This window comes from Leptopilina boulardi, unplaced genomic scaffold, assembly GCF_019393585.1.
Source record: "Leptopilina boulardi isolate dan_hultmark-lab unplaced genomic scaffold, ZJU_Lbou_2.1 LbouV2_371, whole genome shotgun sequence".
In the NCBI taxonomy this organism is placed as follows: Eukaryota; Metazoa; Arthropoda; class Insecta; order Hymenoptera; family Figitidae; genus Leptopilina; species Leptopilina boulardi.
The window spans coordinates 766,540-792,053 of record NW_026137942.1 but is presented as its reverse complement, the minus strand read 5'-3'; the positions used below and the strand labels follow the sequence as shown (position 1 = coordinate 792,053).

Below are 25,514 nucleotides of genomic sequence, written 5' to 3'. Positions count from 1 at the left end.
TTTAAAAATTGTTAAATTTTTTTGAAATTTGGTACACTAAAGCGTCAATCGAGAACACGTCAGTCTTCTTCTTCTTCTTTTTGTTTAAACGGCCTCTTGTAGAAACAAATAGCAAGTACTAAATAATATTTCGGTAAATATACGTAGTTGCGTAGAGATGATTCATCCAAACAGAATAGTTATATAGCAAGGTTGTTGCTCAATAGGAAAGCTGTTGACTGTATAATATCAGGTTGTCCAGTAGGTTAGTAACTCATCCGCCGTTATAGGCAGTTACTGTATTGCAGCACTTCTGTATGAGAGGATACAGAACTGCGCGGGAAATTTGAATTGAAAGGAGAAATTCAATTTTATGGGGTCAAATTGTGCTATTAAAAAAAGAAAAAACTGCATAACTACTAATAAATCAAAATTAACAGCTTAATTAAAAATTTAAAGAGTAATTTTATTTTCTTTAAAATTTAACAATTTATGTATAAATGTATGTATGTTTCTGTTTTTAATAAAAATCTTTGCCTCTTTCTTCCGCTCTCCCTCGTACCACCCTCTATTAATTTCTCCTCTTTATATTTCTCTCTTTACTTTCATTATTTATCCATTTATTTCCATCCCCCCTTCCCTCTCACATCTTATTTACTTATTGCTCTCCCTTACTCCCACCCTCCCTCTAGGTTATTAACTTTAATTTAACATGATTAAGATTGTGAAAGTTATAGTCGAACTGAAAGTAAATAAAAGTTAGTTAAAATATACTATTAAATGGAACCATTAACTTGGGCGAAAAACTTCCCAAATTCATTAGTGGAATTTAAGTCAGGATTAAATATTAAATCATCTAAAACAAAATTATCAGGATTGAAGTGAGTAAGTCTCTGATTTAAAAATGAAAAAAAAGCTGGTCTGCCTTGAGAGAGACGTGGGCAGAAGCTCAAAAGATGATGGAGATCTTTAAATTCAATACCGCATTCACAGCCCAAGGAGAGCGTCCATCCCAGTCTAGCAAAATGTTCGCCAGTACGTATAGGTGACGATCTCAGTCTATTAATGATATTAATATATTTCCTAGGGGCATCGATGCTCTGAAACAAGGCCGTGTAGACTTATAATTCACCCTATTAAAATACTGATTACGTACGTAACGATTATCGGAAAAAGGCCAGAGGTAACTCTGCCATTGAATATAATCTCTTTTCACGATCTTGAAGAGACCCCCAGGAGGAGTCCCTAAAAAGTTGCCATAAGTATAGTTAAGGGAGTTTTTGGCACATCTATCCGCTTTTTCATTTCCTTTGATCCCTATGTGGGCTGGAATCCATAAAAAACGCACACAACATCCCCTATTAGTAAGATCAGTTATGGTTTTGATAATTTTAACAATTAAAGGGTGAGGATTCGGATTACTAAAGCAATCACGAATGGCACACAAAGAACTACGAGAATCTGTTACTATAAGGGTATTGTCAAAGTTACTTCTCGAAGCCTGTTTTAAGGCGGATAAAATTGCGTAATGCTCACAGGAATCACTAGACATCAAATCGCTGAGTCTGACTCTAAATTCCATGGTAATAAGAGGAATGACAAAACTTGAGCCAGATCGGTTATAAATAGGATCGTGTGATCCATCCGTAAAAATTCTAACATAATCCCGAAACCTAAAATGACACAATTCCTCAAACACAGAGTTCGATCAGTTATGGTTTTGATAATTTTAACAATCAAAGGGTGAGGATTCGGATTACTAAAGCAATCACGAATGGCACACAAAGAACTACGAGAATCTGTTACTATAAGGGTATTGTCAAAGTTACTTCTCGAAGCCTGTTTTAAGGCGGATAAAATTGCGTAATGCTCACAGGAATCACTAGACATCAAATCGCTGAGTCTGACTCTAAATTCCATGGTAATAAGAGGAATGACAAAACTTGAGCCAGATCGGTTATAAATAGGATCGTGTGATCCATCCGTAAAAATTCTAACATAATCCCGAAACCTAAAATGACACAATTCCTCAAACACAGAGTTCGAGTCAATAGCACCTCTAAGTTCACAACCAGAATCCAAGTCGATCAAGAGCGGTTTAGTGAGCTCGTCCCAGGTAAGGTCGAAAGTAGAGGGTTTCTTTCGGCGACCACACTTACTGAGAATCTTAGAGATGTCTCTGTATGAATTGAGCAACGAAGATTTGAGTAGAAGTTTCTTTTCGCGTCTACGTGCCGGAGCTTCCGATCTCTCGCGCAATAATTTCAATTTAGGTATAAGAGGATTAGTAGACCATGAAAAATTTCTAATCAAATGATTCCTACTCAGAAATGCTCTTCTAAGAGATAAAGGAGGCTCGTCTGTTTCTGATAATAAAATACTAGTAGAAGTAGATCTCATACAGCCAAGGATAACCCTTAATGCCGCAAACTGAATTCTATCTAATATAGCCAAATTGGTCTTACTGGCTAAGCCAAAAAATTGACAACCCCACTCTAAATGTGATCTTATTAGACCCCTATACACCATGAGCATAGAGAGAGGGTTAGCTCCCCATGAAATTTTAGCCATTGCTCTTAAAATATTGATCGCATTCGTTGCTTTGAGTGCAATTTCTTTAACATCCCTGTTCGAAGTCAGACGTCGATCCAGATGTATACCTAGATAGATAAAATCCTCCTGAAGATCAATCCTAACCTCTCTCATCATAATATGTGCATTCAAGAACTTATTATTAGACTTCGAAAAAACAGCTAATTGAGATTTACCAGGAGCAATAGAGAGACCTATATTAAATAGCCAAGGGGTCAAAGCTTCAATTGTGTCACTCAAAATCCCGATTGCCTTCGAGACATCCTTCGATCTAACATATAAAAGTAAGTCGTCAGCGTACTTGATGTAGTATCACAGTAAAGATTTTACTCACTGCTAAGTTAAAGAGTAAAGGAGATAAGACACCCCCTTGGGGAACTCCCACTCCCGATACTTTAAATTCATCACTATCAGGAGAAAAGAACAAGTTTTTGGAAGAAACTATAAAGGAAACAAAGTTAGTGATTCTAAAAGGAACATGCAGTTCATGAAGCCTATCATAAATAGCCTTTGGAAGGACATTGCTGAACGCTCCCTTTAAGTCAACCGCAAGCGCCAAAGTATGCTCCCTCCTCAGAAATCCCTGTTGGATGTCCGTAACGAACAATGATACGCAATCATTAGTAGAGCGACCCTTTCTGAAACCGTACTGGAATATTGGAATTCCATTTGCTGATTCAACGAAGTGCTCCAGTCTTTTAAGGATCATGCGTTCAAAAAGTTTACATACTACGGACGTAAGCGATATTAGACGGTATCCTTTACCGTTGGGTTTGGGAATGAATACCACTCTGATATTCTTCCATTCATTAGGATAAGAAACATTAACAAAAAAGGTATTAAACAGGCTTAATAAAAGTTTGCGAGCGGATAACGGTAGTTTTTTTAGTATGGAGTTTGTAATGGAATCCATTCCGGGAGAACCATCTTTTTTGTTGCTCGATAAATCGAAAGAAACTCCTTCACTGAGAAACGACCATTAAGAGGATCATCATTATTTCCCTCAGTCAGAAGTGGGAGTCGGACAGGAGGGAGATGTTCCTGGACAAGATCTTTCTAAAGATTAAGAAAAACCTCAGAATTAGGATCATTCCCAATGTTTGTCCGAAGAGGTTGAGAGGCAGTGACAAATGCCTTAACTTTGGACCAAATTTGTCTCGAGCCCATTGAGGGATTAATCGAATCACAAAAATCTACAAAGGATTTCTTTTTTTTGTCACGTAAAAATCATTTGACCTCGTTGTCAACCTCTCTAAACCTAGACCTCATTTCATCCGATTGATTCAACAGAAATGCCTTTCTAGCTTCCCGCCTGCGGTTCAGCGCCCCCTCATACTCTTGGTCCCACCAAAGAGGTTTGGATTTCCTTTTGCCTGGAAAAGCAGAGAAGGCATTCCCTAATGGAATTCAAGAATTCATTATAAATTTCACTAGATCTTTCCGGTACCTCCAGTTTATGAGTTAATACTTCTACTCGGGGTTCTATAAGATCTGACAACGTAGACCAATCAACTTTATTAATGTTAAATCTCTTTGTATTAGATTTCTGCAGTTTGGGAGAAATATCAAAAGAGGTCCAAGTTACCTCCTATTTTACCCTCACTGTTAATGAATGTGGGATCGCAATCATTGAGCGGGACCAGATCAGCGTCTCCAATTGCATCACCCAAATGTATCCCCCTTTGATTATTAAAATTAGACCCCCACTCCAAGAGTGAGCATTAAAGTCACCACGAAGAATGACTCGATCCTCTGGATTAAAACAATTAATGAGATCAGACCAGATTTGAGGAGGAACTCGTATACCTGGAGGAGCATAAGTAGCAAGAATCTGGATTCTTCCCCACACAGTCCACATATCCAGAAAGAGTCTCAGGAATAGTCATTGGCGTAACAACATATCCCTTTATAACAAGAATCACAACACCATCACGATTCTGATGATTACCCCTGTCCTTCCTAAATGTTAAATAACCCGGCAATTGCCAAACTGAGGTTCGAGTTGTTAACCAAGTTTCAGCAATTGCAAGAAAGTCTAAATCTTGAGTTAATAACATAGACTCAATCTCAGATCTTTTATTCAAGACACTATGGGCATTCCAATTACCGAATCTGATAAGTTTAGACCTGGTAGGCATGATTAACCAAATAATATATAGTTGATATAATTTAATAATTCTAAAGTCAACCCGAAAAAACGACTGTGTATACAAGCCAAACTCCAAAACGAGAGAGCAAAACAAAGAAAACGAGGCAGAAAAAAAATAAGAATTGGAAACAAAAATATTAATAATTAAAATTAAGAATAACAATGTAATAGAAAGAGCAAGGCAGGATAATAAACAAATCCAAAGCCCTCCTTCAAACGATACCGATTTCAAAATTAAAGCCTAAGCGAATATCAAATTTGATCGTTGTTACAAAAGCAATTGCCTTTGAATTGCAATCTACAAGGAATCGGGCTATATATGCTGATTAAAATATAAATCAGTCAGACTCAGGTTTGAGCCAAAATAATTAGAACTAAAATGAGCAACAAAAACGAAAAAAAGAAAATTTTTTTTTCCTTTTTCCTTCTCTTTTTTTAACTTATAAGATAAATAATTAAGTAAAGTTCAATTCCACTAACATTGAAAAATCCTTCCTAGGATCCATTTCCATCAACCTCATCCGTAGCGTGACCAAGATCATTACGAGTACAGACAGACAAGTTGTCCTGCAGAGCAGAAATAATTGCAGAATGTGATTGGTTAAGATCAATCAGAGCATTTACAACCTGTAGCCTGTCAGTGATTTGTTGATCATGAAGCGCCATGGAAATTTCAATCATACGATCAGGAGCGCGAGGTTTATTTTGATAGGAAACATTTAAAGGAGTAGAAGTTCCTGTTTCCTGCGTGGAGAACGGCAACTGTTGATTTCCCCGCGAATTATGCGGAGATGGGGAAATTTCATCCCTTGATTGCAGATTATTTACCAGGTCTGGATTTTCGGCATAAAAGGCTAATTTGGCCTCATCTCTATTACAATTGGAGGTATAACGATGCTTACGTATCCCGAATTCCATCTTAAATATTGTACACTTAGTAGATGAAGCGATGTGATTCCGTTTACAATTTTTGCACAAAGGAGAGAGGTGACCATTAGGACAAACATTGGTAAGATGTTGACCAGCGCAGAATTCACAAGAAGGATATGCTGATCTGCACTGATTTGCCACATGACAAAATCTTTGACAACGATAACATCTACGAGGGCGTTGAATGATTGGAGTAATTTGGATCGTAAAACCGCCTAATTGAATGTTTCTAGGAACCGTAGGACCATTAAAGGTAAATTCGACACGATCTAAAATGTTGTTGCGATCGTCTACCAGCCTCTTAATATTAGTAATATTCGCCAGATCATTAACCTCACATATTCTGATAATGTCTCTAATAGACCTAGAAGAAGGGAAGACGGTAGTGAATCCCTTCTTTCTGAGGAAAGATTCCGGAATAAAAACTTTGAAACCAGCAAGAATAAGGTCCTTAGAAGTCACAAGAGCATTGGCACTTTGCCAATCTATAACACTAACAGGATCCAGTTTACCAACGTTCATACCCCTACGAGTACTTTCCATGAGAACTAAATAAGGCGAAGGACTAAAATCATTGTAAAAAGGAGTGACCGAATCACTATGCCACTCTAAATCCTCCTGATCCCACAAGACAGGTCCAGGAGGGATAAAATTGTCCGGAACATCATCCCCTAAATCAGAAAGAAGATTCGAGCTCGTGGTCTGCGGTTCAGATTGGGGAGCTTCATTTGCTCGCTTAGGCACATAATCAAATGAACCTGCGGAAGTATTTGCAGAGTTTGAATCGTAGGACCCCTGGAGATTATTCCTCTTCCTCTTAGCACCTAAAGGAACCATTGGCGTGGGCATATTGCCCCCGCGGAGGCCTGCATTAGAGAATGAGGAGCCACCAGTAAGAAAATCAGGGCCCGGTTTCAGAGCACCCCCACCCGACAGATGTTGAATCTCAAGTTCCGAAGTAACTGAATTATTCTGTTGATCATCTTCACAAACAGTAGATTGAGATGACGGCAACTCCCCTTGGTGATTCGAGAGATGTTCATTCATTGAGTGAGATCTAAAAAAAATTATTTATTAAAAACTGTATCTTGAGTAATGTATAAAAGCTTTGTTTTAATTTCAAATCAGAGGATAATGTTTAGCAAAAACAAGCACAATTTTAATATAAAAGAATAAGCGCAATTGAAAGAAAAGAGAAAAAAAGCAAGAAAGGAAGATAGCAAGGCACCCAAGCAAGTACACATACACATATAAACGTGTACATATGCATACACACGCGCCCACAAATCACCTCCCCCTCTCGTTTCCTCTATTACTTAAAGAAAAAGACAGAGAGAAAGAAATAATAGAAAAAAAAATGTTACCTGAGTCCGACTGCAAACTCACACTTATTTACTTAGCATTGAATAAAGAGAAAAATAAAAAAAATCACTCTTCAACTAATCTAACACGTGTAAAATCACTTGATATTTGTTTGAAAAAAAAGAAAAAACATACAATATAAAATTCGAAGTAAATTTAGAATTTATAATTGAGCAAAGCAAATAAAAAGGATAAGGGAGTAATTGGCAAAGCACAGGAAAAAAAAGGATAGCAGAGTGCAATAATTCACTTCAAAAATCCTCCTAAGCATAAAGCACATCCATGTCAAATGTTTGTGTGATATAAAAAGTTCAGCTTTTACCTTGAGAATTTGTAGATCATAGAAAAATTCTACTTTAATCTAATTATAGTGGACAAGCTGCATTGTTGTTACGATCACAAATGAACTCCTGATGAATTGAAGGAAATAGAGCACTCAAATTTTGAGGTTAGGTTTCCTGATCCTTATATTCCTGGATGTATTCCACGCCGATTTAATCAATAAAACGAAACAAATTCCACTGCCCACCACAGCATCGAAGATTCATAAATGGAATTTTCAAAGTGATTAAACGCAACGGTATAGTTAGAGATGAAAAGATTTTAGGTTAGGTTGGCACGTGATAGCACATTTCTCGAGCTATAGAAAAGATTAAACTTTTGAGAAATGTTTAAAGAACTGATTTATTTTAATATAAAATGTCAAAGTAATTTTTAATTTTGTGTAAAATGTACTTCGATGTGAATGGATACAAAACCAACAGTTATATTATGAACAAAACGTTGCGCTTTTAGATTGCGCAGAAAAAGTAACACAGATTTACGTATAAGAACAAAAACACAACCGATCATGACAACGTCCCAGAGCGGAATCCGAACACGTCTGTCGAAAACAGAGCTTGGGAACACTTGAGAGGAAGTGGGGAAACGAGTAGAATTTAGGTTATGACTGACGCCAGTGTCGTACTTGTGATTTTTAAATTTAAGGTGTATTCAGTGCCTTACTAGTGAAAATCCCCTAGATAAAATTCACATTGTTGCGTAAGGCTCTTCATACGGCCCTGAGTGTTTTTATTTTCGAGCGATAAAAATCGCGTCAATCGAGAACAGCACTACACATTCGTCTGTTCTCGATTGACGTTTTAGTGTATCTACGAATTTTTGGAGTTGTTGAGTCCGAAGCTATATTTAAATTTTTTTTATCAATTATTAAATTCTGAACTCAGAAAGCTTTTCACCCGGCCGCGTGTAATGTGGAGAAAATTTTAATTAATATATTCGAAATAATAAAAACTCCTGTTTAAACGATTAGAGTAGTTTTATTTATTTTATAACAAAGTTGTAGTTTTAAGAAGTATTTTAAATATAATTTCTTTTCGTTACAATTTCTTATTATAAATTCATTTTTCATTATTTTAGTTCGTTTATTGTAAGAGTAACTTGCTTATACTGTTGGTCGACGCAATTATGTGTATATTTTATTTCCTTCATTTTAAAAAATATATAATTTATTCCGTATTTACCTTCTCGTCACTGAATGTAAAATGTATTTGTTAAATCAAAAATAAAACCTCGTAAAAAATGCAAAAGAAGTTAGGGGTACTTGAAATTTGTACTTTTGTAGTTACATTATATTTTATGAAATAATAAAACAATTGTTTATTAATAAAGTAATTATTAAAGATTTATTTCATACAAATTAGAATATAATAACTTACTAATATATTACACAATCGCATACTGCTCATATAATAATTCTCTTACTTTGTAATATTCATCACAAAGGCATCCTTCTAAAATAACTTTACCAGCTTCATGCTGAAATGTTAAAATTCGAATTATTAAATAACATATTTGACTCACTTAAAATTCAGCAAAAGTTCAATTAAAATGAAAAACCATTATTATACACGGAAAAAATAAATTCGTGAATCATTAAGAGACTAGTCTGTCACTTTGAGAAAGGACACTTTTGCCGTAGAATTTTAGTTAACATTCTTCAATAACTTAAAAACATCGTTGAAATATTGAAAACGAATCATAGAATTTTTAGAATTCAGTATGTAATCAGTTACTTTTGTTTTATTGTAAAACTATTAGGAATAGATGTTTGAAAGGTACTTAATATTTATTAAATGTCATTTAAACTTTCAAATATTTTTAACTGAATTCTTTAAAAGTAAAGAATTTATGGAATTGTACTTCGCGTCTCTTCCTTCACATTACTTATTGTAGTACCCGCCTCAGTGCTCTTAATGTTACAAGTTTTAAAGTATTATGATTTTTTAAAAAATACCCTCGCTTGTTTGTCATTTGCAACTACATTCCGATTGTTTATAGTGATCTTCATTCCTTTTCTTGTGCTCAAGAAGTGTCACACGAAAATTTTTAAAAAATGGAAAAACATTCAAATAATGTCGAAAAATCAAGTAATAAAATAAAGAAGTTAAAGGAAAAATTAAGAAGAAAAGAAGAATTTCATCGTATCAAACGAAGTAAGTTGAATCAATATTTTGAATCAGTTAAAAAGAAAGAAAAATTCTAACAATGTGAGAGTGGATTATTTTCTTTTATATACTAATAAGCAACAAGATTCATAAACAAAACAAAATATATATATAAAAAAAATTACATTATTTTTATTGCTAATGAGTTTTCTCTGCATTTAATTTGGAACAAGTTTCCTACAGAAAACAATGTTTTCATTTTCATAATTTTCGGAAATAGGACAAGATTCTAAAATGATCACTCTTTTCAGGATACAACAAATCATTAGATGAAAATTCATCAATTCGAAGTTCATCATATTCTCAAATTTCTAGACACAGAAATTGACGATCACAAAGTCGTCGTAAGGATTTTTTACGCAGTCCCTCTCCAAATCATTCTGAATACAGATCTCGCAGTCGGACAACATATGATAAACGTAATAAAAGGCATTCGAAACATTATACTCGATACCACTCCTTGAGTCGATCTACAAGTAGATCATATAATGGTTCTCGAAAGTATAGAAGTCGTTCTCGTTCTCCTCCAAAATTAGATCTTATCACACCTCCAGAAGGAAAAAAGAATCCTTTAGAAGAAAAGAATGATCTTTCAGAAAAGAAAACTGATTAGTTTCTGATGATCAAAAAGGAACACCAATCCATGACGACATTATGATTCGCTGGACTGATATTTTGAAAAAAGGACTGTCTAAAGAACAAATAAATGAAGTATTTCAAAAGTATCCAATTTCTGAAAACTGTAATCTGTTTGAACCACCGAAAGTCAACGCTGAAATAAAAAATTCACTTCTGGAACCTTTATTTAAAAGGATCGGAAAATTTAAAGAAAAACAGAAAAAGGTGTCAGCGTGTTTGTCCGCGTCAGGCAATTTATTGACAAAATTGTCAAAAAATGAAGAAATAGATAAATTATCAATTATTTCAACCCTAAGGGATATTATGCGATTTTTAGTGGATCTTTAACGAGATGAAACCTTGACAAGGCGTTTAATCATTATCTCTCATTTAAACCCATCTATGAAAGAAATCTTAAATGATACTAAAACAGACGAGAGGTTATTTAGTAAAGATCTAGGAGAAACATTAAAAAATGATTAATTATTTGAAAAATCATCAAAAGATTTGAAATATACAAAAAAAACCCCAATTAAGGATTGTCGCTGGACTTTTAAGATAATAATAGAAAGTTATCAAATTTTGACAGTTTGTTCATTAGATCAATTTAGGAGGTCATGATTTTTTTCAAAATTTTTTTACCACGTAGTTTTTTAGAAAAAAATTTTAAAAAATTTTAATAAAATTTGAGATTTTGATAATTTTTAACCACTAAGATTCGTAACTCATGCATGCTAAAAACTATTGCGCAGCTGTATAGGTTAAAGTAAACTATTGCGCAGCCTTTGAAGTTTTTAATTTTTAGTAAAGAAAAAAAATTAACATGTGCAAGAACATGAACGTCTTCATGTACAAGTACTTATACATGAAATTGTACAAGATCATGTACATTTTCTTGTACAAGATCTTGCACCAGATCTTGTACAAGATGTCACACATGAACATGTTCCAAATTCGTATGCATTTTCCTGTACAGGAACTGGTCAGAAATTGTACAAGTTTAGTTGCTGATCCTGTACAGGAAATTGTACAAGATCTTGTACAGGGATTTTCAGTAGGGATATATAACGCCTGGCTACTGAAATTTTCCCATTGCGTCCAATCTAGGGTCCACAATTCTTATTAAGGGGTTATACCTAGTCACGATTTTCAAAAATTCGAAATTTTTTTTGCAGTTTCTTAAAGTATATATATTTGACTGTTGTGAAAATTTTTTTATTAAGATTCGAGGAATATTTTCGAAGTTACAGACATAATTAGCAAGGAGGTGCCATGCGGTGTAGAGCAGGTAAGGCATCGGTAACTCCTATAGAAATCTGATTTTTTTGTCCCGTATATTATATTCTACCTTAAAATTTTCGTATATCTGAGTATATCTTCAAGAGGCATTCGTTCCCTTGCCTTACAATATCACATATTTATTATATCACACATTTATTACAAACTCAATGTAAACTGTTTGTGAAACTTTAAACTCGTTTTTCTCAAAATTACGTTTTTTAAGTCGGTGACCACAATATCTAAAAAAACCGCTAAACCGATTTGGCTCTTTTAACACAATCTCAACAACTACATTTTGTTGTCGTTGATCGAACGTTTTTTTAAATAAAATTAAAATTATTAATTTAATTAACAATTTAAGACGATTTTTTTTCATGAAAATGAAACTTTTTTTTAAGAAGCTGCCATTTTGTGGAAAAGTGATATTTTCTTAATTCCTTCGATCAACGACAACATTTTCTCATAAAGTAATAGAATCTATTTTATTTTTTGAGTTCAGATGACTCTCTCAAAAGTTATTCTGGTCACCGCGAGACAGATTTTTTTTTTAGGATTCTTGGGAGATCGCAAAGGACAGAAAAAATAATATGAAAAAAGGGTGATGGAAATAAGACAAAAATCTGAGACTTGGTATATAGGAAAAAAGTGCCAAAAACTTGAAAATAGCAAAGTATCAAGAAGATTCAAACGTAACATACGGAAAGAAGTAATCACTATTTTCAGAAAAAAGGAGTATACTTTAACCATTAAAAATCGATTTCTTATTTGTAACGCAACTTTACTTCATTTTTATTTATCAGAACTTACATGGTATAATTTCAAATCATTTCAAAAAAATGAAAAATGATAGGTTAACTTGCAGACTTGTCACACAGTGTGTTTGAAGTTTGTTATACATAACAATACCAGTCCTACCAACCCTGCGTAAAGTTTGCGACGTTGCCAAGATTTATGCCAGGTTTTTAAAAAATTAATTAAACAGAACGTATATTATTTGTGTAATGAGAAAAGATTCTTACCTATTTTTACAACTTATATAAACGTATTTTTCTAATTATAATGTAAATAAATGATTATTTCAATCAAAAATAAGAGGAAATATTTTTTTCAGTTGTAAACTTGCGAACTTTTACATGGAGGTAATGGGAACAATCCCCTTACTCCGTACCACCTCCGCGACAATCCTTAACATCATCCGCATAAAAAAAAACTCGTAAGGTCTTCCTCGTCAAACACCACATCGTCAGAAGGAAATGAAGGGCCAAGTGAAACCAACAAATCAGCAGAAGCCATCCAGTTATCGGAAATCGAATTATCCACCTGTCAGGAATCACGCAGCAAGTTATTCTTACAAGAGACGTCGTTAAATTCTTCGGTAGGTATTTTTCCAGGTCATCTTAAACAATTTTTGCCCATATGGAAAGAAATTTTTTCTGATAAAGTTGTCTCAAAATGGCTTAAGGGTTATGTCATTTCATTTGATATTGCCAAATCCAAATGAACTTCATTTCCCTAACTTCATTTTTCAAGCTAATTATAATGTTTACTATTTTATGAATTGTGGAGCTTGAATCCGAGTTCTCTAAAGGATTTTTGAGTTTGTCAATCACCCTCAGAGAATCCGTACAAATCAATGCTTTGTCAACTTGAGTGACCTTGACATAATTTATAGCATGATGGATTACTGTGATCTCTGTGACCTGTGACGTGTAGCAGCCAAGCAGTCTCGTTCCCTGTCGGAAATTCTTGCATGGAACAAAGAAGCTAGTGCTCGCCCTATCCCTCGTCTAGAGTATGAGCCATCCGTATATATGGCCTCACAGTCAGGGTAATTATTATTTATATAGTCCACAAATTTCATCTCCGCATCCTGCTCCACTCTAAAATCAAACCCTACCTCTGTATTGCATATGTCGTTAAGCTCAAAGTTCAGCTCACAATCAGACCAGTCTCTGTCGAAGTAGGCTAGACGTTGCGCTTTCAACATTCCTCCAAGAACTGTTTCTAAAGGGTCCATGGACTGTACCGGAGCAACTTTTTTGATGTTTTTTTGCGGATTCTTTAAACTGCAGTTCTTTTCCACCAGACCCTTTAATTTAGGACAATAGTGTTGTCTGACCAGCTTGCCGTGCGTATAATGTTTTTGTTACTAGTAGGCTCGCCTGAGACCAAGGGTTGTTACCCCAGTTTCAGAGAGAAGGATTGGTTGAATTTTGAGGCATTTAAACGGTAACTTATGGATTGTTTCATAAGAGATTTTATCAATACCTGGCGCCGATTTCTTTTTGCAACGTTTTAGAGCTGTATAAAATTCTCTCCGAGAGAACTATCTGTTATAAGGATTATTCTCGTCAATGTTAGCTATAAGATCTATTGTAATTGGTTCAATTTCTGATCTAACCATTTCATCCTGAAGGGCCTTATATTTCGAGGAGTTCGGATCGTTTGTTGAGCTAATGTTTTTTGTTTTTTTCCCTACAAAGGCTCTAATCAATCCCCATACCCTAATAATACCCATTTTTGGAGAAATTGACTCGCAGAGTTCTTTGAAGGATACTTTTTTTTGCTTTGAGAGGACCTCAATAGTTATGTTTTCTGTGTGTATGAATAACTCCTGATTTTCTTTGCTGGGATTTAGATGGTACGCTTTCCTAGCCATTTTTTTATGAAGAGCTTCTTCGCACTCCGCAGACCAACATGAGGGCTTGACCTTTGAGATCATATTTTTTGTTTTTGGTGTGTAGGCTCTTGACTGAATCAAGCTCTCGGTGATTGTTGATTCAATCGACCGGTATTTCCCCAAGCAGTCCTCTTCTCCGTTTTCTAGATCTGAGAATCGCTTACAATCAGATCGTCAAACTTCCTCCAGTCAACCTTATCTGTACGCAATCTGTACGAGCTTTCACATACATCTTCCGGTTTCAATGCTATAGTTAAGATCACAGGAAGGTGATTACTGACAAAAGACTCGTCCAGAGTCATCGACTGGCAAATCGATGTTTTTGCTACCTATGTACTACATAGACTATATACGTAAAATGTGAATATGAAATTCAACAAATCATTTGCAGTCAATTTCTGCCTAAAAATTGACCTCAATAAAAATATATATTCTTTTATGTTTCTGTGTAATTGAAAAGTGATGTACAAGTAAATATATTTAATATTTGTATACAAGAAAATGTACATGTTCTAGTACAGTTCATTTAAAAAAATTTTGAGATTTTAATAATTTAGAATCATTAAAACCTTTTACTTATGCATGCCAAAAATTATTGCGCAGCTGTAAAGTCCTTAGAAAACTACTGCGCAGCCTTTAAAGTTTTTAATTTTTCCTAAACGAAGAACCTGTACAAGAACATGTACATTTTCTTGTATACAAATATTAAATATATTAGATATATTTTATATAGAAATACTATATTTATCGCTGATTAAGAATTTTGAAAATTACGAAATTGAAGAATTCGACTTTATCAGCAAAGTGACATCTATTAGATGTCATTAAAACTCCTTGGTTCAGAGTTAGGTGTTTCATGTGATAATTATATCGATATGATTTGTCGACAAATAATTATCAATTTTTGAATTAATTTTGATCTGAAAAAATAAGCTGCGTGCTCGAGTACACTGTGCATCTGTGAGGACTCGAACCTCCTTAGTTGCTGCCTAACGCGGGACTTCTGCCAACTAATGCACCATGCCAACACAGCCTGAACGACCAAGCTTCTTATATTCTCAGATCAAGCCCATAACTAGTCAAGAGCTATAGTTAATGTTAGATATATTTTATATAGAAATACTATATTTATCGCTGATTAAGAACGAGTTCGAGTCCTCACAGATGCACAGTGTACTCGAGCACGCAGCTTATTTTTTCAGATCAAAATTAATTCAAAAATTGATAATTATTTGTCGACAAATCATATCGATATAATTATCACATGAAACACCTAACTCTGAACCAAGGAGTTTTAATGACATCTAATAGATGTCACTTTGCTGATAAAGTCGAATTCTTCAATTTCGTAATTTTCAAATATTAAATATATTTACTTGTACAAGATCTTGTACAAGTTCTGGTGCCGAAATTGTACAAGATCTTGTACATGTTCTCACCAGAACAGGTACAAGTTCAGCTCCTGAACTGAAATATATATGTAAGTTAGGTTTAGATTATATACGTCATAATTCGTAAATGTGTGTAGTTTTAAAGTGTAAAAAAACATCCAACTGTGCAACGAGAAAGTGTATTCATTCTGTGTCAATTCGTGTTGGAAATTACCAATGATTGCAGAAAAAAATAAATTTTTTTTCTCACATATCGGTCTCACCATTTTAATGAACATTCATTAAAGGTTCATCAATTCTTTTTAAATAGTAACACAGACTTTTAATCTTTAAACGATTTTATGCTTCGTCTTAAAGTGACAAAGTAGTCTCTTAATGATTCACAGACTTTTTTTCGTGTACAAACTTATTAAAACTAACTAGAAATTTGAAAGTGCTTATGTAAACAAAACTCCAGTTTTCACTGAAAAGTTGATATTGCCAGTAATTGAAAGAAGCTTTTAATGCATAATTACCCTTCTAAGTGCTATCGTATTTCCACAACACCAAAGAACACCACCGCTTATTTCTGAGGGAATGTTATGTTTGTTTAGAACTTGTCGGAAGTCAGCAAGCTTCAATTCATTTATAAATGTCGTTTGGTGACCAGGTACCTAGTAAAACAAAACATAGCATAACTTTTTTACTTAAAGTTTTTAGATGAAAGAAAATTATGTTTAGGGAAACTGTGGGTATTGCTGTGCGTGATGGTATTACTGTCATTTAAAAAAAATTATTATTATATATAATTTATAAATATATTTTTTTTTCAAAATGATTACAAAATTTATTATAAATCTTACTTAATGGAATAGTCAATAAAAATGTGCATTTCATCAATTGGTTATTTAATTATTTATATTTAAAATTGATTATGATTGAATTCCATGAAATTATCAAATATGGCTGCCGTGAACACTTATTCGAAAGCGTTAATATTTTCAATATTTTCAATAATATACACAATTCAGTGTTATTACTCAATTAAGTATGCTTCAATGTTTTAAAAAAATACTAATTTATCTTTATATTATTTATTTATAATTAATATTTCTTATAACTGTATTACCAGCAATAATTTCACTGCTTGTTGGCATTACTGTCATTTTTAAATACGTTAACTGCGCAACTCGCCGCAAAGGTAACCTAATCTTTTTGTTGACGCTTCTCTAACCTCCATTCTCATGGACAGCTTAATTAATTAATTTCTAGTTAAGTAAAAAGAAAAATGGATAGTGAAAAAAAGAAAAACGAACGAAAAAGACAAGAATTTCGTATTCAAAAGAAACCTTAGCTCTCGCTCTCGAGGAACTTCGACACGGGAATTCTTGTGACATGCGCAGCTCGACATGCAGCTCGATTTTAACAGTAATGCCGGCACAGTAATTGCCGTTTTGTTAGTAATTACCGCACAGAAATACCGACATTTTAACAGTAACACACGCATTTGCCATTATTTTTTAAATGGATGTTTTAAATAAAAAAAGTGCCAAACTAATCTCGAGTTTAATGATTAAATAAATTTAATAATTAAACTTTTATCTACAATTGGAATAACAACATTTGATGTATTTTTGAGGTTAAATTGAGCTTTGCAAAGTTAGCATATACAAAAAAAGCACAGTAATACCCACAGTTACCCTAATTCTTGAATATAATTTTAAAATTTTGCAAAAAATAAAGTATTTTCCTAAACGTTACACGGAAAGAAATAGATGGTACGGGATACTATCCAGATACATGGAGAAAATCTGAAAACACTGGCTACTGTGTAAACCAAACAATTAAATTCCAGAGTTCTGAAAGTTCTCCACACAGCACTGAATGCTCTGCAGAAAATAATCACAATTTTTTTGACAGTAATCAGAGTTTTGTTTCATATTAGTTAACAGCAGATTATTCAGAGCTACGAATGTAGCAATAAATTCTTTGCGCGAAGTCGTGACTGCCACGGTGTGCCTGAACCAACTTTAAATGACAACTTTTTTTACTTCGAATTTTTTTCTTGCATTCGATTCAGGAGCTTAAAAATAGTGTGGAAAATAATTTTTAGCAAAATCCATCGAGTTGTTTTTAAAAAAAATTATTTTTTGTGTCAAAAAATCGTTTTTTGAGAAATTCAATGTGATAAATAAGCGGTATTTCAATTAATTAATTAATATAATATTCTGTATGGGTAAAATCATTTATAAAATGTTTACCAATATCAAAGGAAAAATAAAAAAATATTTTTTTATTTCTATTTTGCATATTATATGTTTCGAACATCAACATTTTTGAAGCAAGAAGCTTCCAAATTAAGTTTTTCAAAATTTACCTATATTGCGTTACGTTAGGCACATATTAAACAAAAGAAAGATGAAAAAATTTGTATTCTTCCACTTTTACGTCAGTGAGGTTATGAGTTTTCCTAGGAAAACATGTTTTCAAAGCTCACATCTCTGAGTACTGTGTAGAATTATTTTTTAGAATTTAGAAAACAAAGGAACGTTTAACGTCAATTAAAAAGAAGATAGCCATGGTTATTTTTTCTTGTCAAATATTGATTTTAATTGGCATGTTTATAAACAGTTGAATGAATAACAGAAATGAAGACTTTAAAATGTCTTTTTAAAAACTATCGGTTTTTAAAAATTTGTTTAGTTATACATCAAATAAAATTATTATATTATAATGAAATAATAAATAATTATTTTTAAAATAAATTATTATAGGTAAATTTTAAATATTTATTTGTATTTCACAAGTTTTGAGATTTTAAGATTTCTTAGCTAATATCAAATTACAACCTAATCTAAATTTGTGACGCGACGCGAAGAAAGGTACCTAAGAAGCCAAACGGCAATTGTACAGGAGAGGGAAAAGAACAAGCGAGAACGCGGCGCAGAATTTCCGATATCTCTTACTCTCTCTCGTTTCCCACTACTAATTCGAGTAAGCGTCTGTGTATTCGGCCGTCTTCGGCAAGTAAAGAGAGATGCACCTCGTACACGTGCTTTCGTAGTGAGAGAGAACGGTGTAGTCAGCGCATCTCTCTCTAAATCACGAATACCGACCCGAACTTCAAGTGGCGCATGGTTACAGTGAGAGGGGAGCGTAGGTATGTGTGCGTGAGGAAAAAGAGAATCAACTCTTAGCACGAATTGTTCATCTTTAAATCGTTATTACAAGAAAAGTATTAGATAAAAATTAATTTTGACTTCAGATAATTGAAAAGCAATCTTTAGTTTATCGAAAACAATCATAATCCGAAAATCGATTTTTGCCTTCTTAGGTACCTTTCTTTGCGTCGCGTCACATTTATAGATAATTATGATTAAAAAATAATAAGTTTCAACATTATTATTTTAAATATTTATCTCGTGAAGTAAAAAAAATTATTATTTCTTACGTTTATTAATAAAAAGTAATTTGTTCAATATTATTAAAGTTTATTGCTTCTTATTTAATTAAATATAAATAATTTTAGTCAAATAATATGTTTTTCATAAAAATATTAGAAAACATCTAAAATTGATTAAAATTGTCTTGAACGCTTGCTTAAAATTGTTGTCTATTTTTTATTAAAGGTTTAATGTTCTTTTATTTCTTCAATCCTAAAAAATAATTCTACACAGTACTCAGAGCTGTGAGAACAGCAGTCACGACTTCAAGCAAAGAATTTATTGCTACATTCGTGGCTTTCAATAATATGTTATCAACTAATATAAAACAAAACTCTGATTACTGTCAAAAAAAGTTGTGATTATTTTCTGCAGAGCATTCAGTGTTGTGTGGAGAACTTTCAGAACTCTGGAATTTAATTTTTTGGTTTACACAGTAGCCAGTGCTGTGAGAAAAAATACTCAGTGCTTTCAGATTTTCTCCGTGTAGTATCAGCTACAATATTTGATTTTACATATACGGACAGCCATTTAGATTCTATCAGTTACTATCCAGATTGTACGGAGTAACATCTTGACTGTAGTGGGTAACATAACCATATTTTTTATCATCTTTGATGATACCGAGTAGCATAATGATGGCATCGGATAATATCTACTTTTAACCGTCAAGATCATACCATCCATTTCTCTCAGTGTATGACCAGTCAGAAATATAAACAGAAAATTAAAGAAAAGTGATAAGAGAGCAAAGCAACGGCAAACAATATTTATAGTGTCGATATGAATCAGTGCGAATTAGGAAGAGAGAATCCTCTGATTATGAATCTGACAGTTTTAAATTAAGAACGTTTGGAATGTAAGAATTACTAAGTCTAATTCATTTTAATCAAAAGGAATTAAAACAGATTAAAATGTTTCGAAATATGATCAACATTAATGCTTTCTACTCAAAGCAATGTTTATTTGAACTCTAATAAACCTTTTCTTGTAGGGTTTTTACCAGGAATAGTTGTCAAATATTATAAGTGGATTCTTAATATAATTAAAATAATAACTAGGGAATTATATTTTCTTTTACTCGCCTTCACCCGACACTATGAGGCTGGCTACACCGAGAGCCAACCAAAGTTCGCTGGCTTTGGCGACCACCATGGAGTAGTATAAGGAGACCGAACGACGTACATTGAAAGTGGACCAAATTTTGGTAACCGCTTAGTGTCATGAAAATACGTAATGGAATACAAGCGCTCTCGTGGGAAGTATGTAAACAGTAAGAAAAATTAGAAGTACGTTGAACATACCCCAAAAATACATTGCTCCTTATTTTTAAAACTTTTACAATGGCTGACTGTCCAGCTGAGTTTAACACAATCAGTGGCGCTAGTGTTCCATTACTTATTTTCATGACACTAAGCGGTTACCAAAATTTGGTCCACTTTTAACGCAGATTTAACATGTTCGTTCGGTCTCCTTATACTACTCCATGGCGACCACGCAATCGCCTTTTCTAATCTAACTTTTCTAACCTGTCGCAACCATGGTCGCAGATGTGCACAAACATTCTGCGCAGACGCAAAATTTAGCCCACTTTAGTACGCCAGAGGATTAAATTTAACCCTCCTGATTGGCTCTCGGTGTAGCCAGCCTCTATCTCACATTTTTTTTGTAATTTTTAATTGCATCATGTTCTGTTTTTTTTACTAAATTTCATTTCATTTGAACCAGTCTTTTAATTTAAATTAAAACCAAACGGAAAAATTTTAGATAAAATTTTATTTATAATTGGCCAACTCGATTTAAATTATATTGAGCAGATTAAACAAACAAATATTTTAATTGATGTAAACTTACTTCATTAAGTGGCAAAGGTTCTAAAGTTAGAATTTGCTCTGAATTAACTTCACCATTGGAAACAGCATCTTGACAAATCTGATTTCGTGCTGTGATCATCGCATCTACCCATGCTACTTCTGTTTCTCCTTTAGCTTTTGAAAATACCAAACCGCTTACCAAAGCGTCAGTCAGTCGAACCTGAAAACATATATAATGTAAATAGAAATTAAATTATATTTTTTGAATAAAAACACAAATATATTATATATATATATATATTCACGAAAAAATTTGATAAAATAAATTACACACCTGATAAATATGAGTTTCAGTTGTAGCGTCAATAATTTCTCCCCTATTAGGAGTGAAAACTCTTGCTCCTACATTTTCTGCTTGCTTAGCAAGAATTTCAGTATCTCTGGCTGAGCCTCGTACTAAAACTACTCTTCTTGGTTTTAATTGAGCTAAAATCTTTTGCAACGATTCGCCATCAGATCTTCCCTCAAAATCAATGTACGTAACTGATGCATTTACGACAACATTTCGTATTGTTGAAACACATTTAGTTGGAATATCTGTACCAGAATCTGGATGTTGTACAGCTTCTTCTGATTTTATTTCAACATTTTCTTTATTATCTTCCGTTTCAGTTTCAGTCTTTTCAACAACTTTGTAATCTTCAGATCTAAACAATACATATACAAGTTAACAGTGACGTTCAAAAAACATAGTGGATTTCATGGCTTTGTGTATTGACGAATTATTTATTTTGCTTATGAAGTCGACACGAGTAAAGCCGAAGTCTCATGGTAACGTTTTACGTTTTCTCGATTAGAACATTTTAAATAAAACTAATAACATTAAAACTTTCTTATCTGTTCTGAGGAAGACGGCTATGAGTTACAAAAAATATATTAGTAAAATTATTATAGAACATTGTTACCCTTTTGTTCTATAACTCCTACAAGTTATTGCTTGAATAATATTTGTAGAACAATATTCTTTAAATTTTACATATAGAACGTGTTTGCTGGGATATTTAATAATAGAATCCTCATATTATAGATCCTAGTTAAAAAATAATCTGCAAATTATTCGATACTTAGATTCTAGTAGAATCCTAATAGAGCCTACTAGAAAGTAAATAAATAAATTACTGAAGGGGAATACAAATTGAAACGTAATAGAAAATGTTTAATACTATAAATACATAAAAGCCTTCCATCCCTTAATGTATAATATAATATTTTTTTGTTTGTTTTTTGAATAGTGATTCCTACTTAACCCCTCTCACCTTACCCTACTAAATTATTTCCTTCTCCTTTACTTGAAACGTCAAAACAATTAACAAATAACACATTAAAAATATACGTGTATTAAACCAAAAAAGTTACCTTATAATTTCTCCATACTCGTCGCTTTTAATTTTATCTTCATGGAAGGGAAACATCGGATACTGCTTTTTACTTTGTTTAAAAAACCCAGGTTTGGATTCTAATTTTACTAGTAAATCATGTTTGCCTTTTCCACCTCCAACTTCTATTTCGTCCTCTGATTCTGAACTAATGTCTGCAGTTTCCCTAAAAATTAAAAACAATCATTCCAAGCAAATCAAATTTATCTTATGTAAAATTTTATTAATTGATAAAGATCAGAATTAAAAAGTAAATAAATACATATTTTAAAAAATGTATTACATCTGTTCTTGCTTGAGTTGTTCTTGTTTAATTTTTTCTTTTTTTAAATGTTCTTCTAATTCAACTCCTTCCAATTTAACACGTTTCTTTATTTCAAGTGATAAAGTTCTATTTCCTCCCATTTCCACTAAATCTCTTGCTAATGTTCCAGGTGATGTTCTATTAGTTATAATAATACTATTTTGCGGATTTGAACACCATTGAAGGAAGAGTTCTCGTGAAAATCCGCATTCCATATCAGGTGTGCTAGCTAGAACTACCTACATAATAAAAATATAAAAATAAAATGAAAATTTCATATGACCCACAAGTTTTTGATGTGCAAAATTTACAAGCATTGTAAATCAATACTTGTGACTGAAATAATTGTGATAATCTGTTTTACCACTTAATTTTTTTCTTACTTTTGGATTAGGAACTTGACTTAATTCTGCCATGCTATGACACAATTGCAGATGTTTAAATTGAAAAGGATTATTCCTCGCGCCCTCAAAACTCCTCATCAATTTATCGCTCATCCACTCGATTTGAGATTTAGCAAACTCGACAACATTATAGCTAACATTATTTAAAAGAGCTAGTGAATATGCCAGTAAGCCTGAGTCTTTATTTCTCCAGAGTTGATCCAACATATGAGCAAGTTCTAAAACTCTACCAGCAGTATCAACGCCAACCAAAACATTACCACCTCCTCGCAAAGTCTGCAAAATATTTGCTGAAAGCAAATTATTGTTAAAAAGAAATAACTCTTTACTTGAGCCTATAAACTTTTATTTGACTTGATTTTTTCAAACTAGTTACTTTTATATCCATTTTTAACGGAATTTCAGTTAGTTAAAACAACCTTTTCTTGCTAAACGCTGTAATACGTTAAAATGCGTTATCACTAATCTGAATCCCCCTGCAGGGGTTCTAATTAAAAAATCAATAAATTCTGACATTACTGAGCGGGAAAAAACTAAAAAATTTGGTGTACACCTACTTCATACTTCTAAATAATTCATGAAACTTCAGATAATTCAGGATAATTCATATACTTCAAGTTAATTTAAGATAATTTATAGTAATTCGAGATAATTCAAAGCAATTGAAGGTAATTTATGATAATTCACAATACTTCAAATAATTCAGGATAATTCAACACAAGTGTATACCTTAATTTACAAGTTATTTGTCCCTCGGACATTACATAAAATTATAGAAAAAATCTGATAGGAATTTTAAGAAAAATTTATCTACTTACTCATCAATTTTTCATCTCTGGTTCTTCTTCTGGCTTGTTGATAAGTGGCATTAAAAGCATCTGTGATCAGCAGAGAAGGCCTCTGTAGTCTATCTAATTCACAACCGTTTAAATGTCTTTCTTTTTTATGATTAAAATCAACAGCATAAATTATATCTTCTTCTCCGACTTTCATTATCTTCCAAATAGTACCACCGATCATATGACCTGCAGGAAGTGGTGTCAAAGTCACACCATAACCTTTTCCTTTCATAGAAATACTCTGGTTGTATTTAAGCTGCACAATTTTGTCGAATGCTGCATCAACATCATCCAATGTAAACAAATCAAAATCTTCCATATTATGTCTGGACTGGACAAAAAATGTAAAATTGTTTCAATTTTATTTATATTTATTTCAAATTAATGGTCAATGCTCTTTAATGTAATACTATCAAAAAGAATGATTTAATCTTACTTTGACCACCTTTTCTGTGTCCTCTCTCATCACCCATCTTATTCCATTTACCCACACACATTCTCTACCCATCCATAACATACTTCCATTCTTTCTTTCTACCCAAGCTTGCTCTTTTATTGACCACCTCTACCTTCTCTTCCTCCACGTTTTATCCACATCAATTTACTTCAGACTCCCTACACTGTAAAAAGTATTAAGGGAATTTTACCAAATTAAAAGTAGGCAGGTTTATTACTTAGTTTTAATGTGTCACTTTTACATAAATAAGTGATTGTGCCATATTAAAAATAGCAATATTCCTTTGGTAAAAGTCGTTTGGCGATGGGAAATTTTTATCTGCTGTAGTTTCAGTCATTTGTCATTACGCTACTTTGAAAGAGGGTATACTACATAAAAAAACATTGTTCAAGAATTATTCTCAAATTTATTCAAGAACTGAGGATATGGGAAAAATACCTGAATCGTTGCTGAACCGTAGGTTCAAATATTATTTATTATTTCTCGACAACTTATTAAATTTACAACCAAAAATTCCCGAACTCGTTTAAGAATCGAAAAATATGAACTGCGAGAAAAAAAATTGCCTGCGTGAGTACTTGAACTACAAAGACTCAAGGTATCTGTCTTATGCCGCTCGGCTACAGAAACGTGTTATGTCATTATAGGTGGGAATCATATTTAACGCAAACAGGCGTTCGGGACTTTTTCAGCGCACAGTGACTGAGATATTATAGTCGCGGCGTCAAGAAAACTTATTTTGAATTCATAACAAAAACTCCTGAAAAATTCTTCAATGATTATAGAATTTTCTATAAAAACTAGTAAATTTTTCCCATATCCTCAATTCTTGAATAAATTTGAGAATAATTCTTGAACAAAGTTTTTCCGTGTATTACTACCCCCTTTTTTTACCTCATTAACCACTTCACTAGAGGGGCGTTTCAAATGACGTTCCACGGAGACGCATAAATTATCTCCAAATTTCAAATGACCTAAAACTTAATTGATCTAAATTCAATTGGCCTAAAAATCGTATGAACTAATTATTACTTGGCCTAATTTGTATATGACTCAAGATATGACTTAATTATTATTTATCCTAATCTTTATTCAATCTAATCCTCATTTGTACTAATCGTCATTTGTCCTAATTCTCATTTAGCATAATCTTAATTAAATCTAATTCTTATTGAACGTACTATTTATCAGCCCTAAATCTCACTTGGCCTAAATTTTCTGTAACCTACATTGAGAAAAATTTTTAGCCAGAGCAACCAAACTATTTGTTTGAATCAACAAAAAAATTAGGTTGAGTGTTTTTTGTTGGCATAACAAAAATGTTTAGTTAGTTCAACCAAATTTTTTTC

At 32.9% G+C, this 25,514-nt stretch overlaps 2 protein-coding genes across 2 annotated transcripts in view; both read right to left on the bottom strand.

The window, feature by feature from the left end:
- Positions 1 to 4,836: 4,836 nt before the first annotated feature.
- On the bottom strand, positions 4,837 to 8,531 carry LOC127287489 (uncharacterized). Its single transcript, XM_051314449.1, has 2 exons — positions 7,335 to 8,531; positions 4,837 to 6,707 (listed from the first exon to the last, which is right to left on the bottom strand). The coding sequence occupies exons 1-2, from the start codon at positions 7,352 to 7,354 to the stop codon at positions 5,216 to 5,218; spliced, it is 1,512 nt and encodes a 503-aa protein (XP_051170406.1). The 5' UTR covers positions 7,355 to 8,531; the 3' UTR covers positions 4,837 to 5,215.
- A 136-nt stretch (positions 8,532 to 8,667) lies between these two features.
- LOC127287485 (probable cleavage and polyadenylation specificity factor subunit 2) overlaps positions 8,668 to 25,514 on the bottom strand; it is a 32,665-nt gene continuing 15,818 nt past the window's right edge. Inside the window, exons 4-11 of the mRNA XM_051314444.1 lie at positions 23,688 to 24,039; positions 22,849 to 23,159; positions 22,445 to 22,704; positions 22,142 to 22,327; positions 21,060 to 21,432; positions 20,766 to 20,945; positions 16,005 to 16,142; positions 8,668 to 8,830 (exon numbers count right to left, since the gene is read on the bottom strand). Coding sequence (XP_051170401.1) covers positions 8,738 to 8,830; positions 16,005 to 16,142; positions 20,766 to 20,945; positions 21,060 to 21,432; positions 22,142 to 22,327; positions 22,445 to 22,704; positions 22,849 to 23,159; positions 23,688 to 24,039 — 1,893 coding nt within the window. The 3' untranslated portion in view covers positions 8,668 to 8,737. The remainder of the gene's footprint in view (positions 8,831 to 16,004; positions 16,143 to 20,765; positions 20,946 to 21,059; positions 21,433 to 22,141; positions 22,328 to 22,444; positions 22,705 to 22,848; positions 23,160 to 23,687; positions 24,040 to 25,514) is intronic.

What these genes read in the sequence shown, in the direction of transcription:
- LOC127287489 (XM_051314449.1), bottom strand. Translation starts at nt 7,354, where the DNA reads ATGATCTACAAATTCTCAAG. An exon ending in ATGATCTACAAATTCTCAAG is followed by an intron (nt 6,708 to 7,334) that starts GTAAAAGCTGAA and finishes AATTTTTTTTAG; the next exon opens with ATCTCACTCAATGAATGAAC.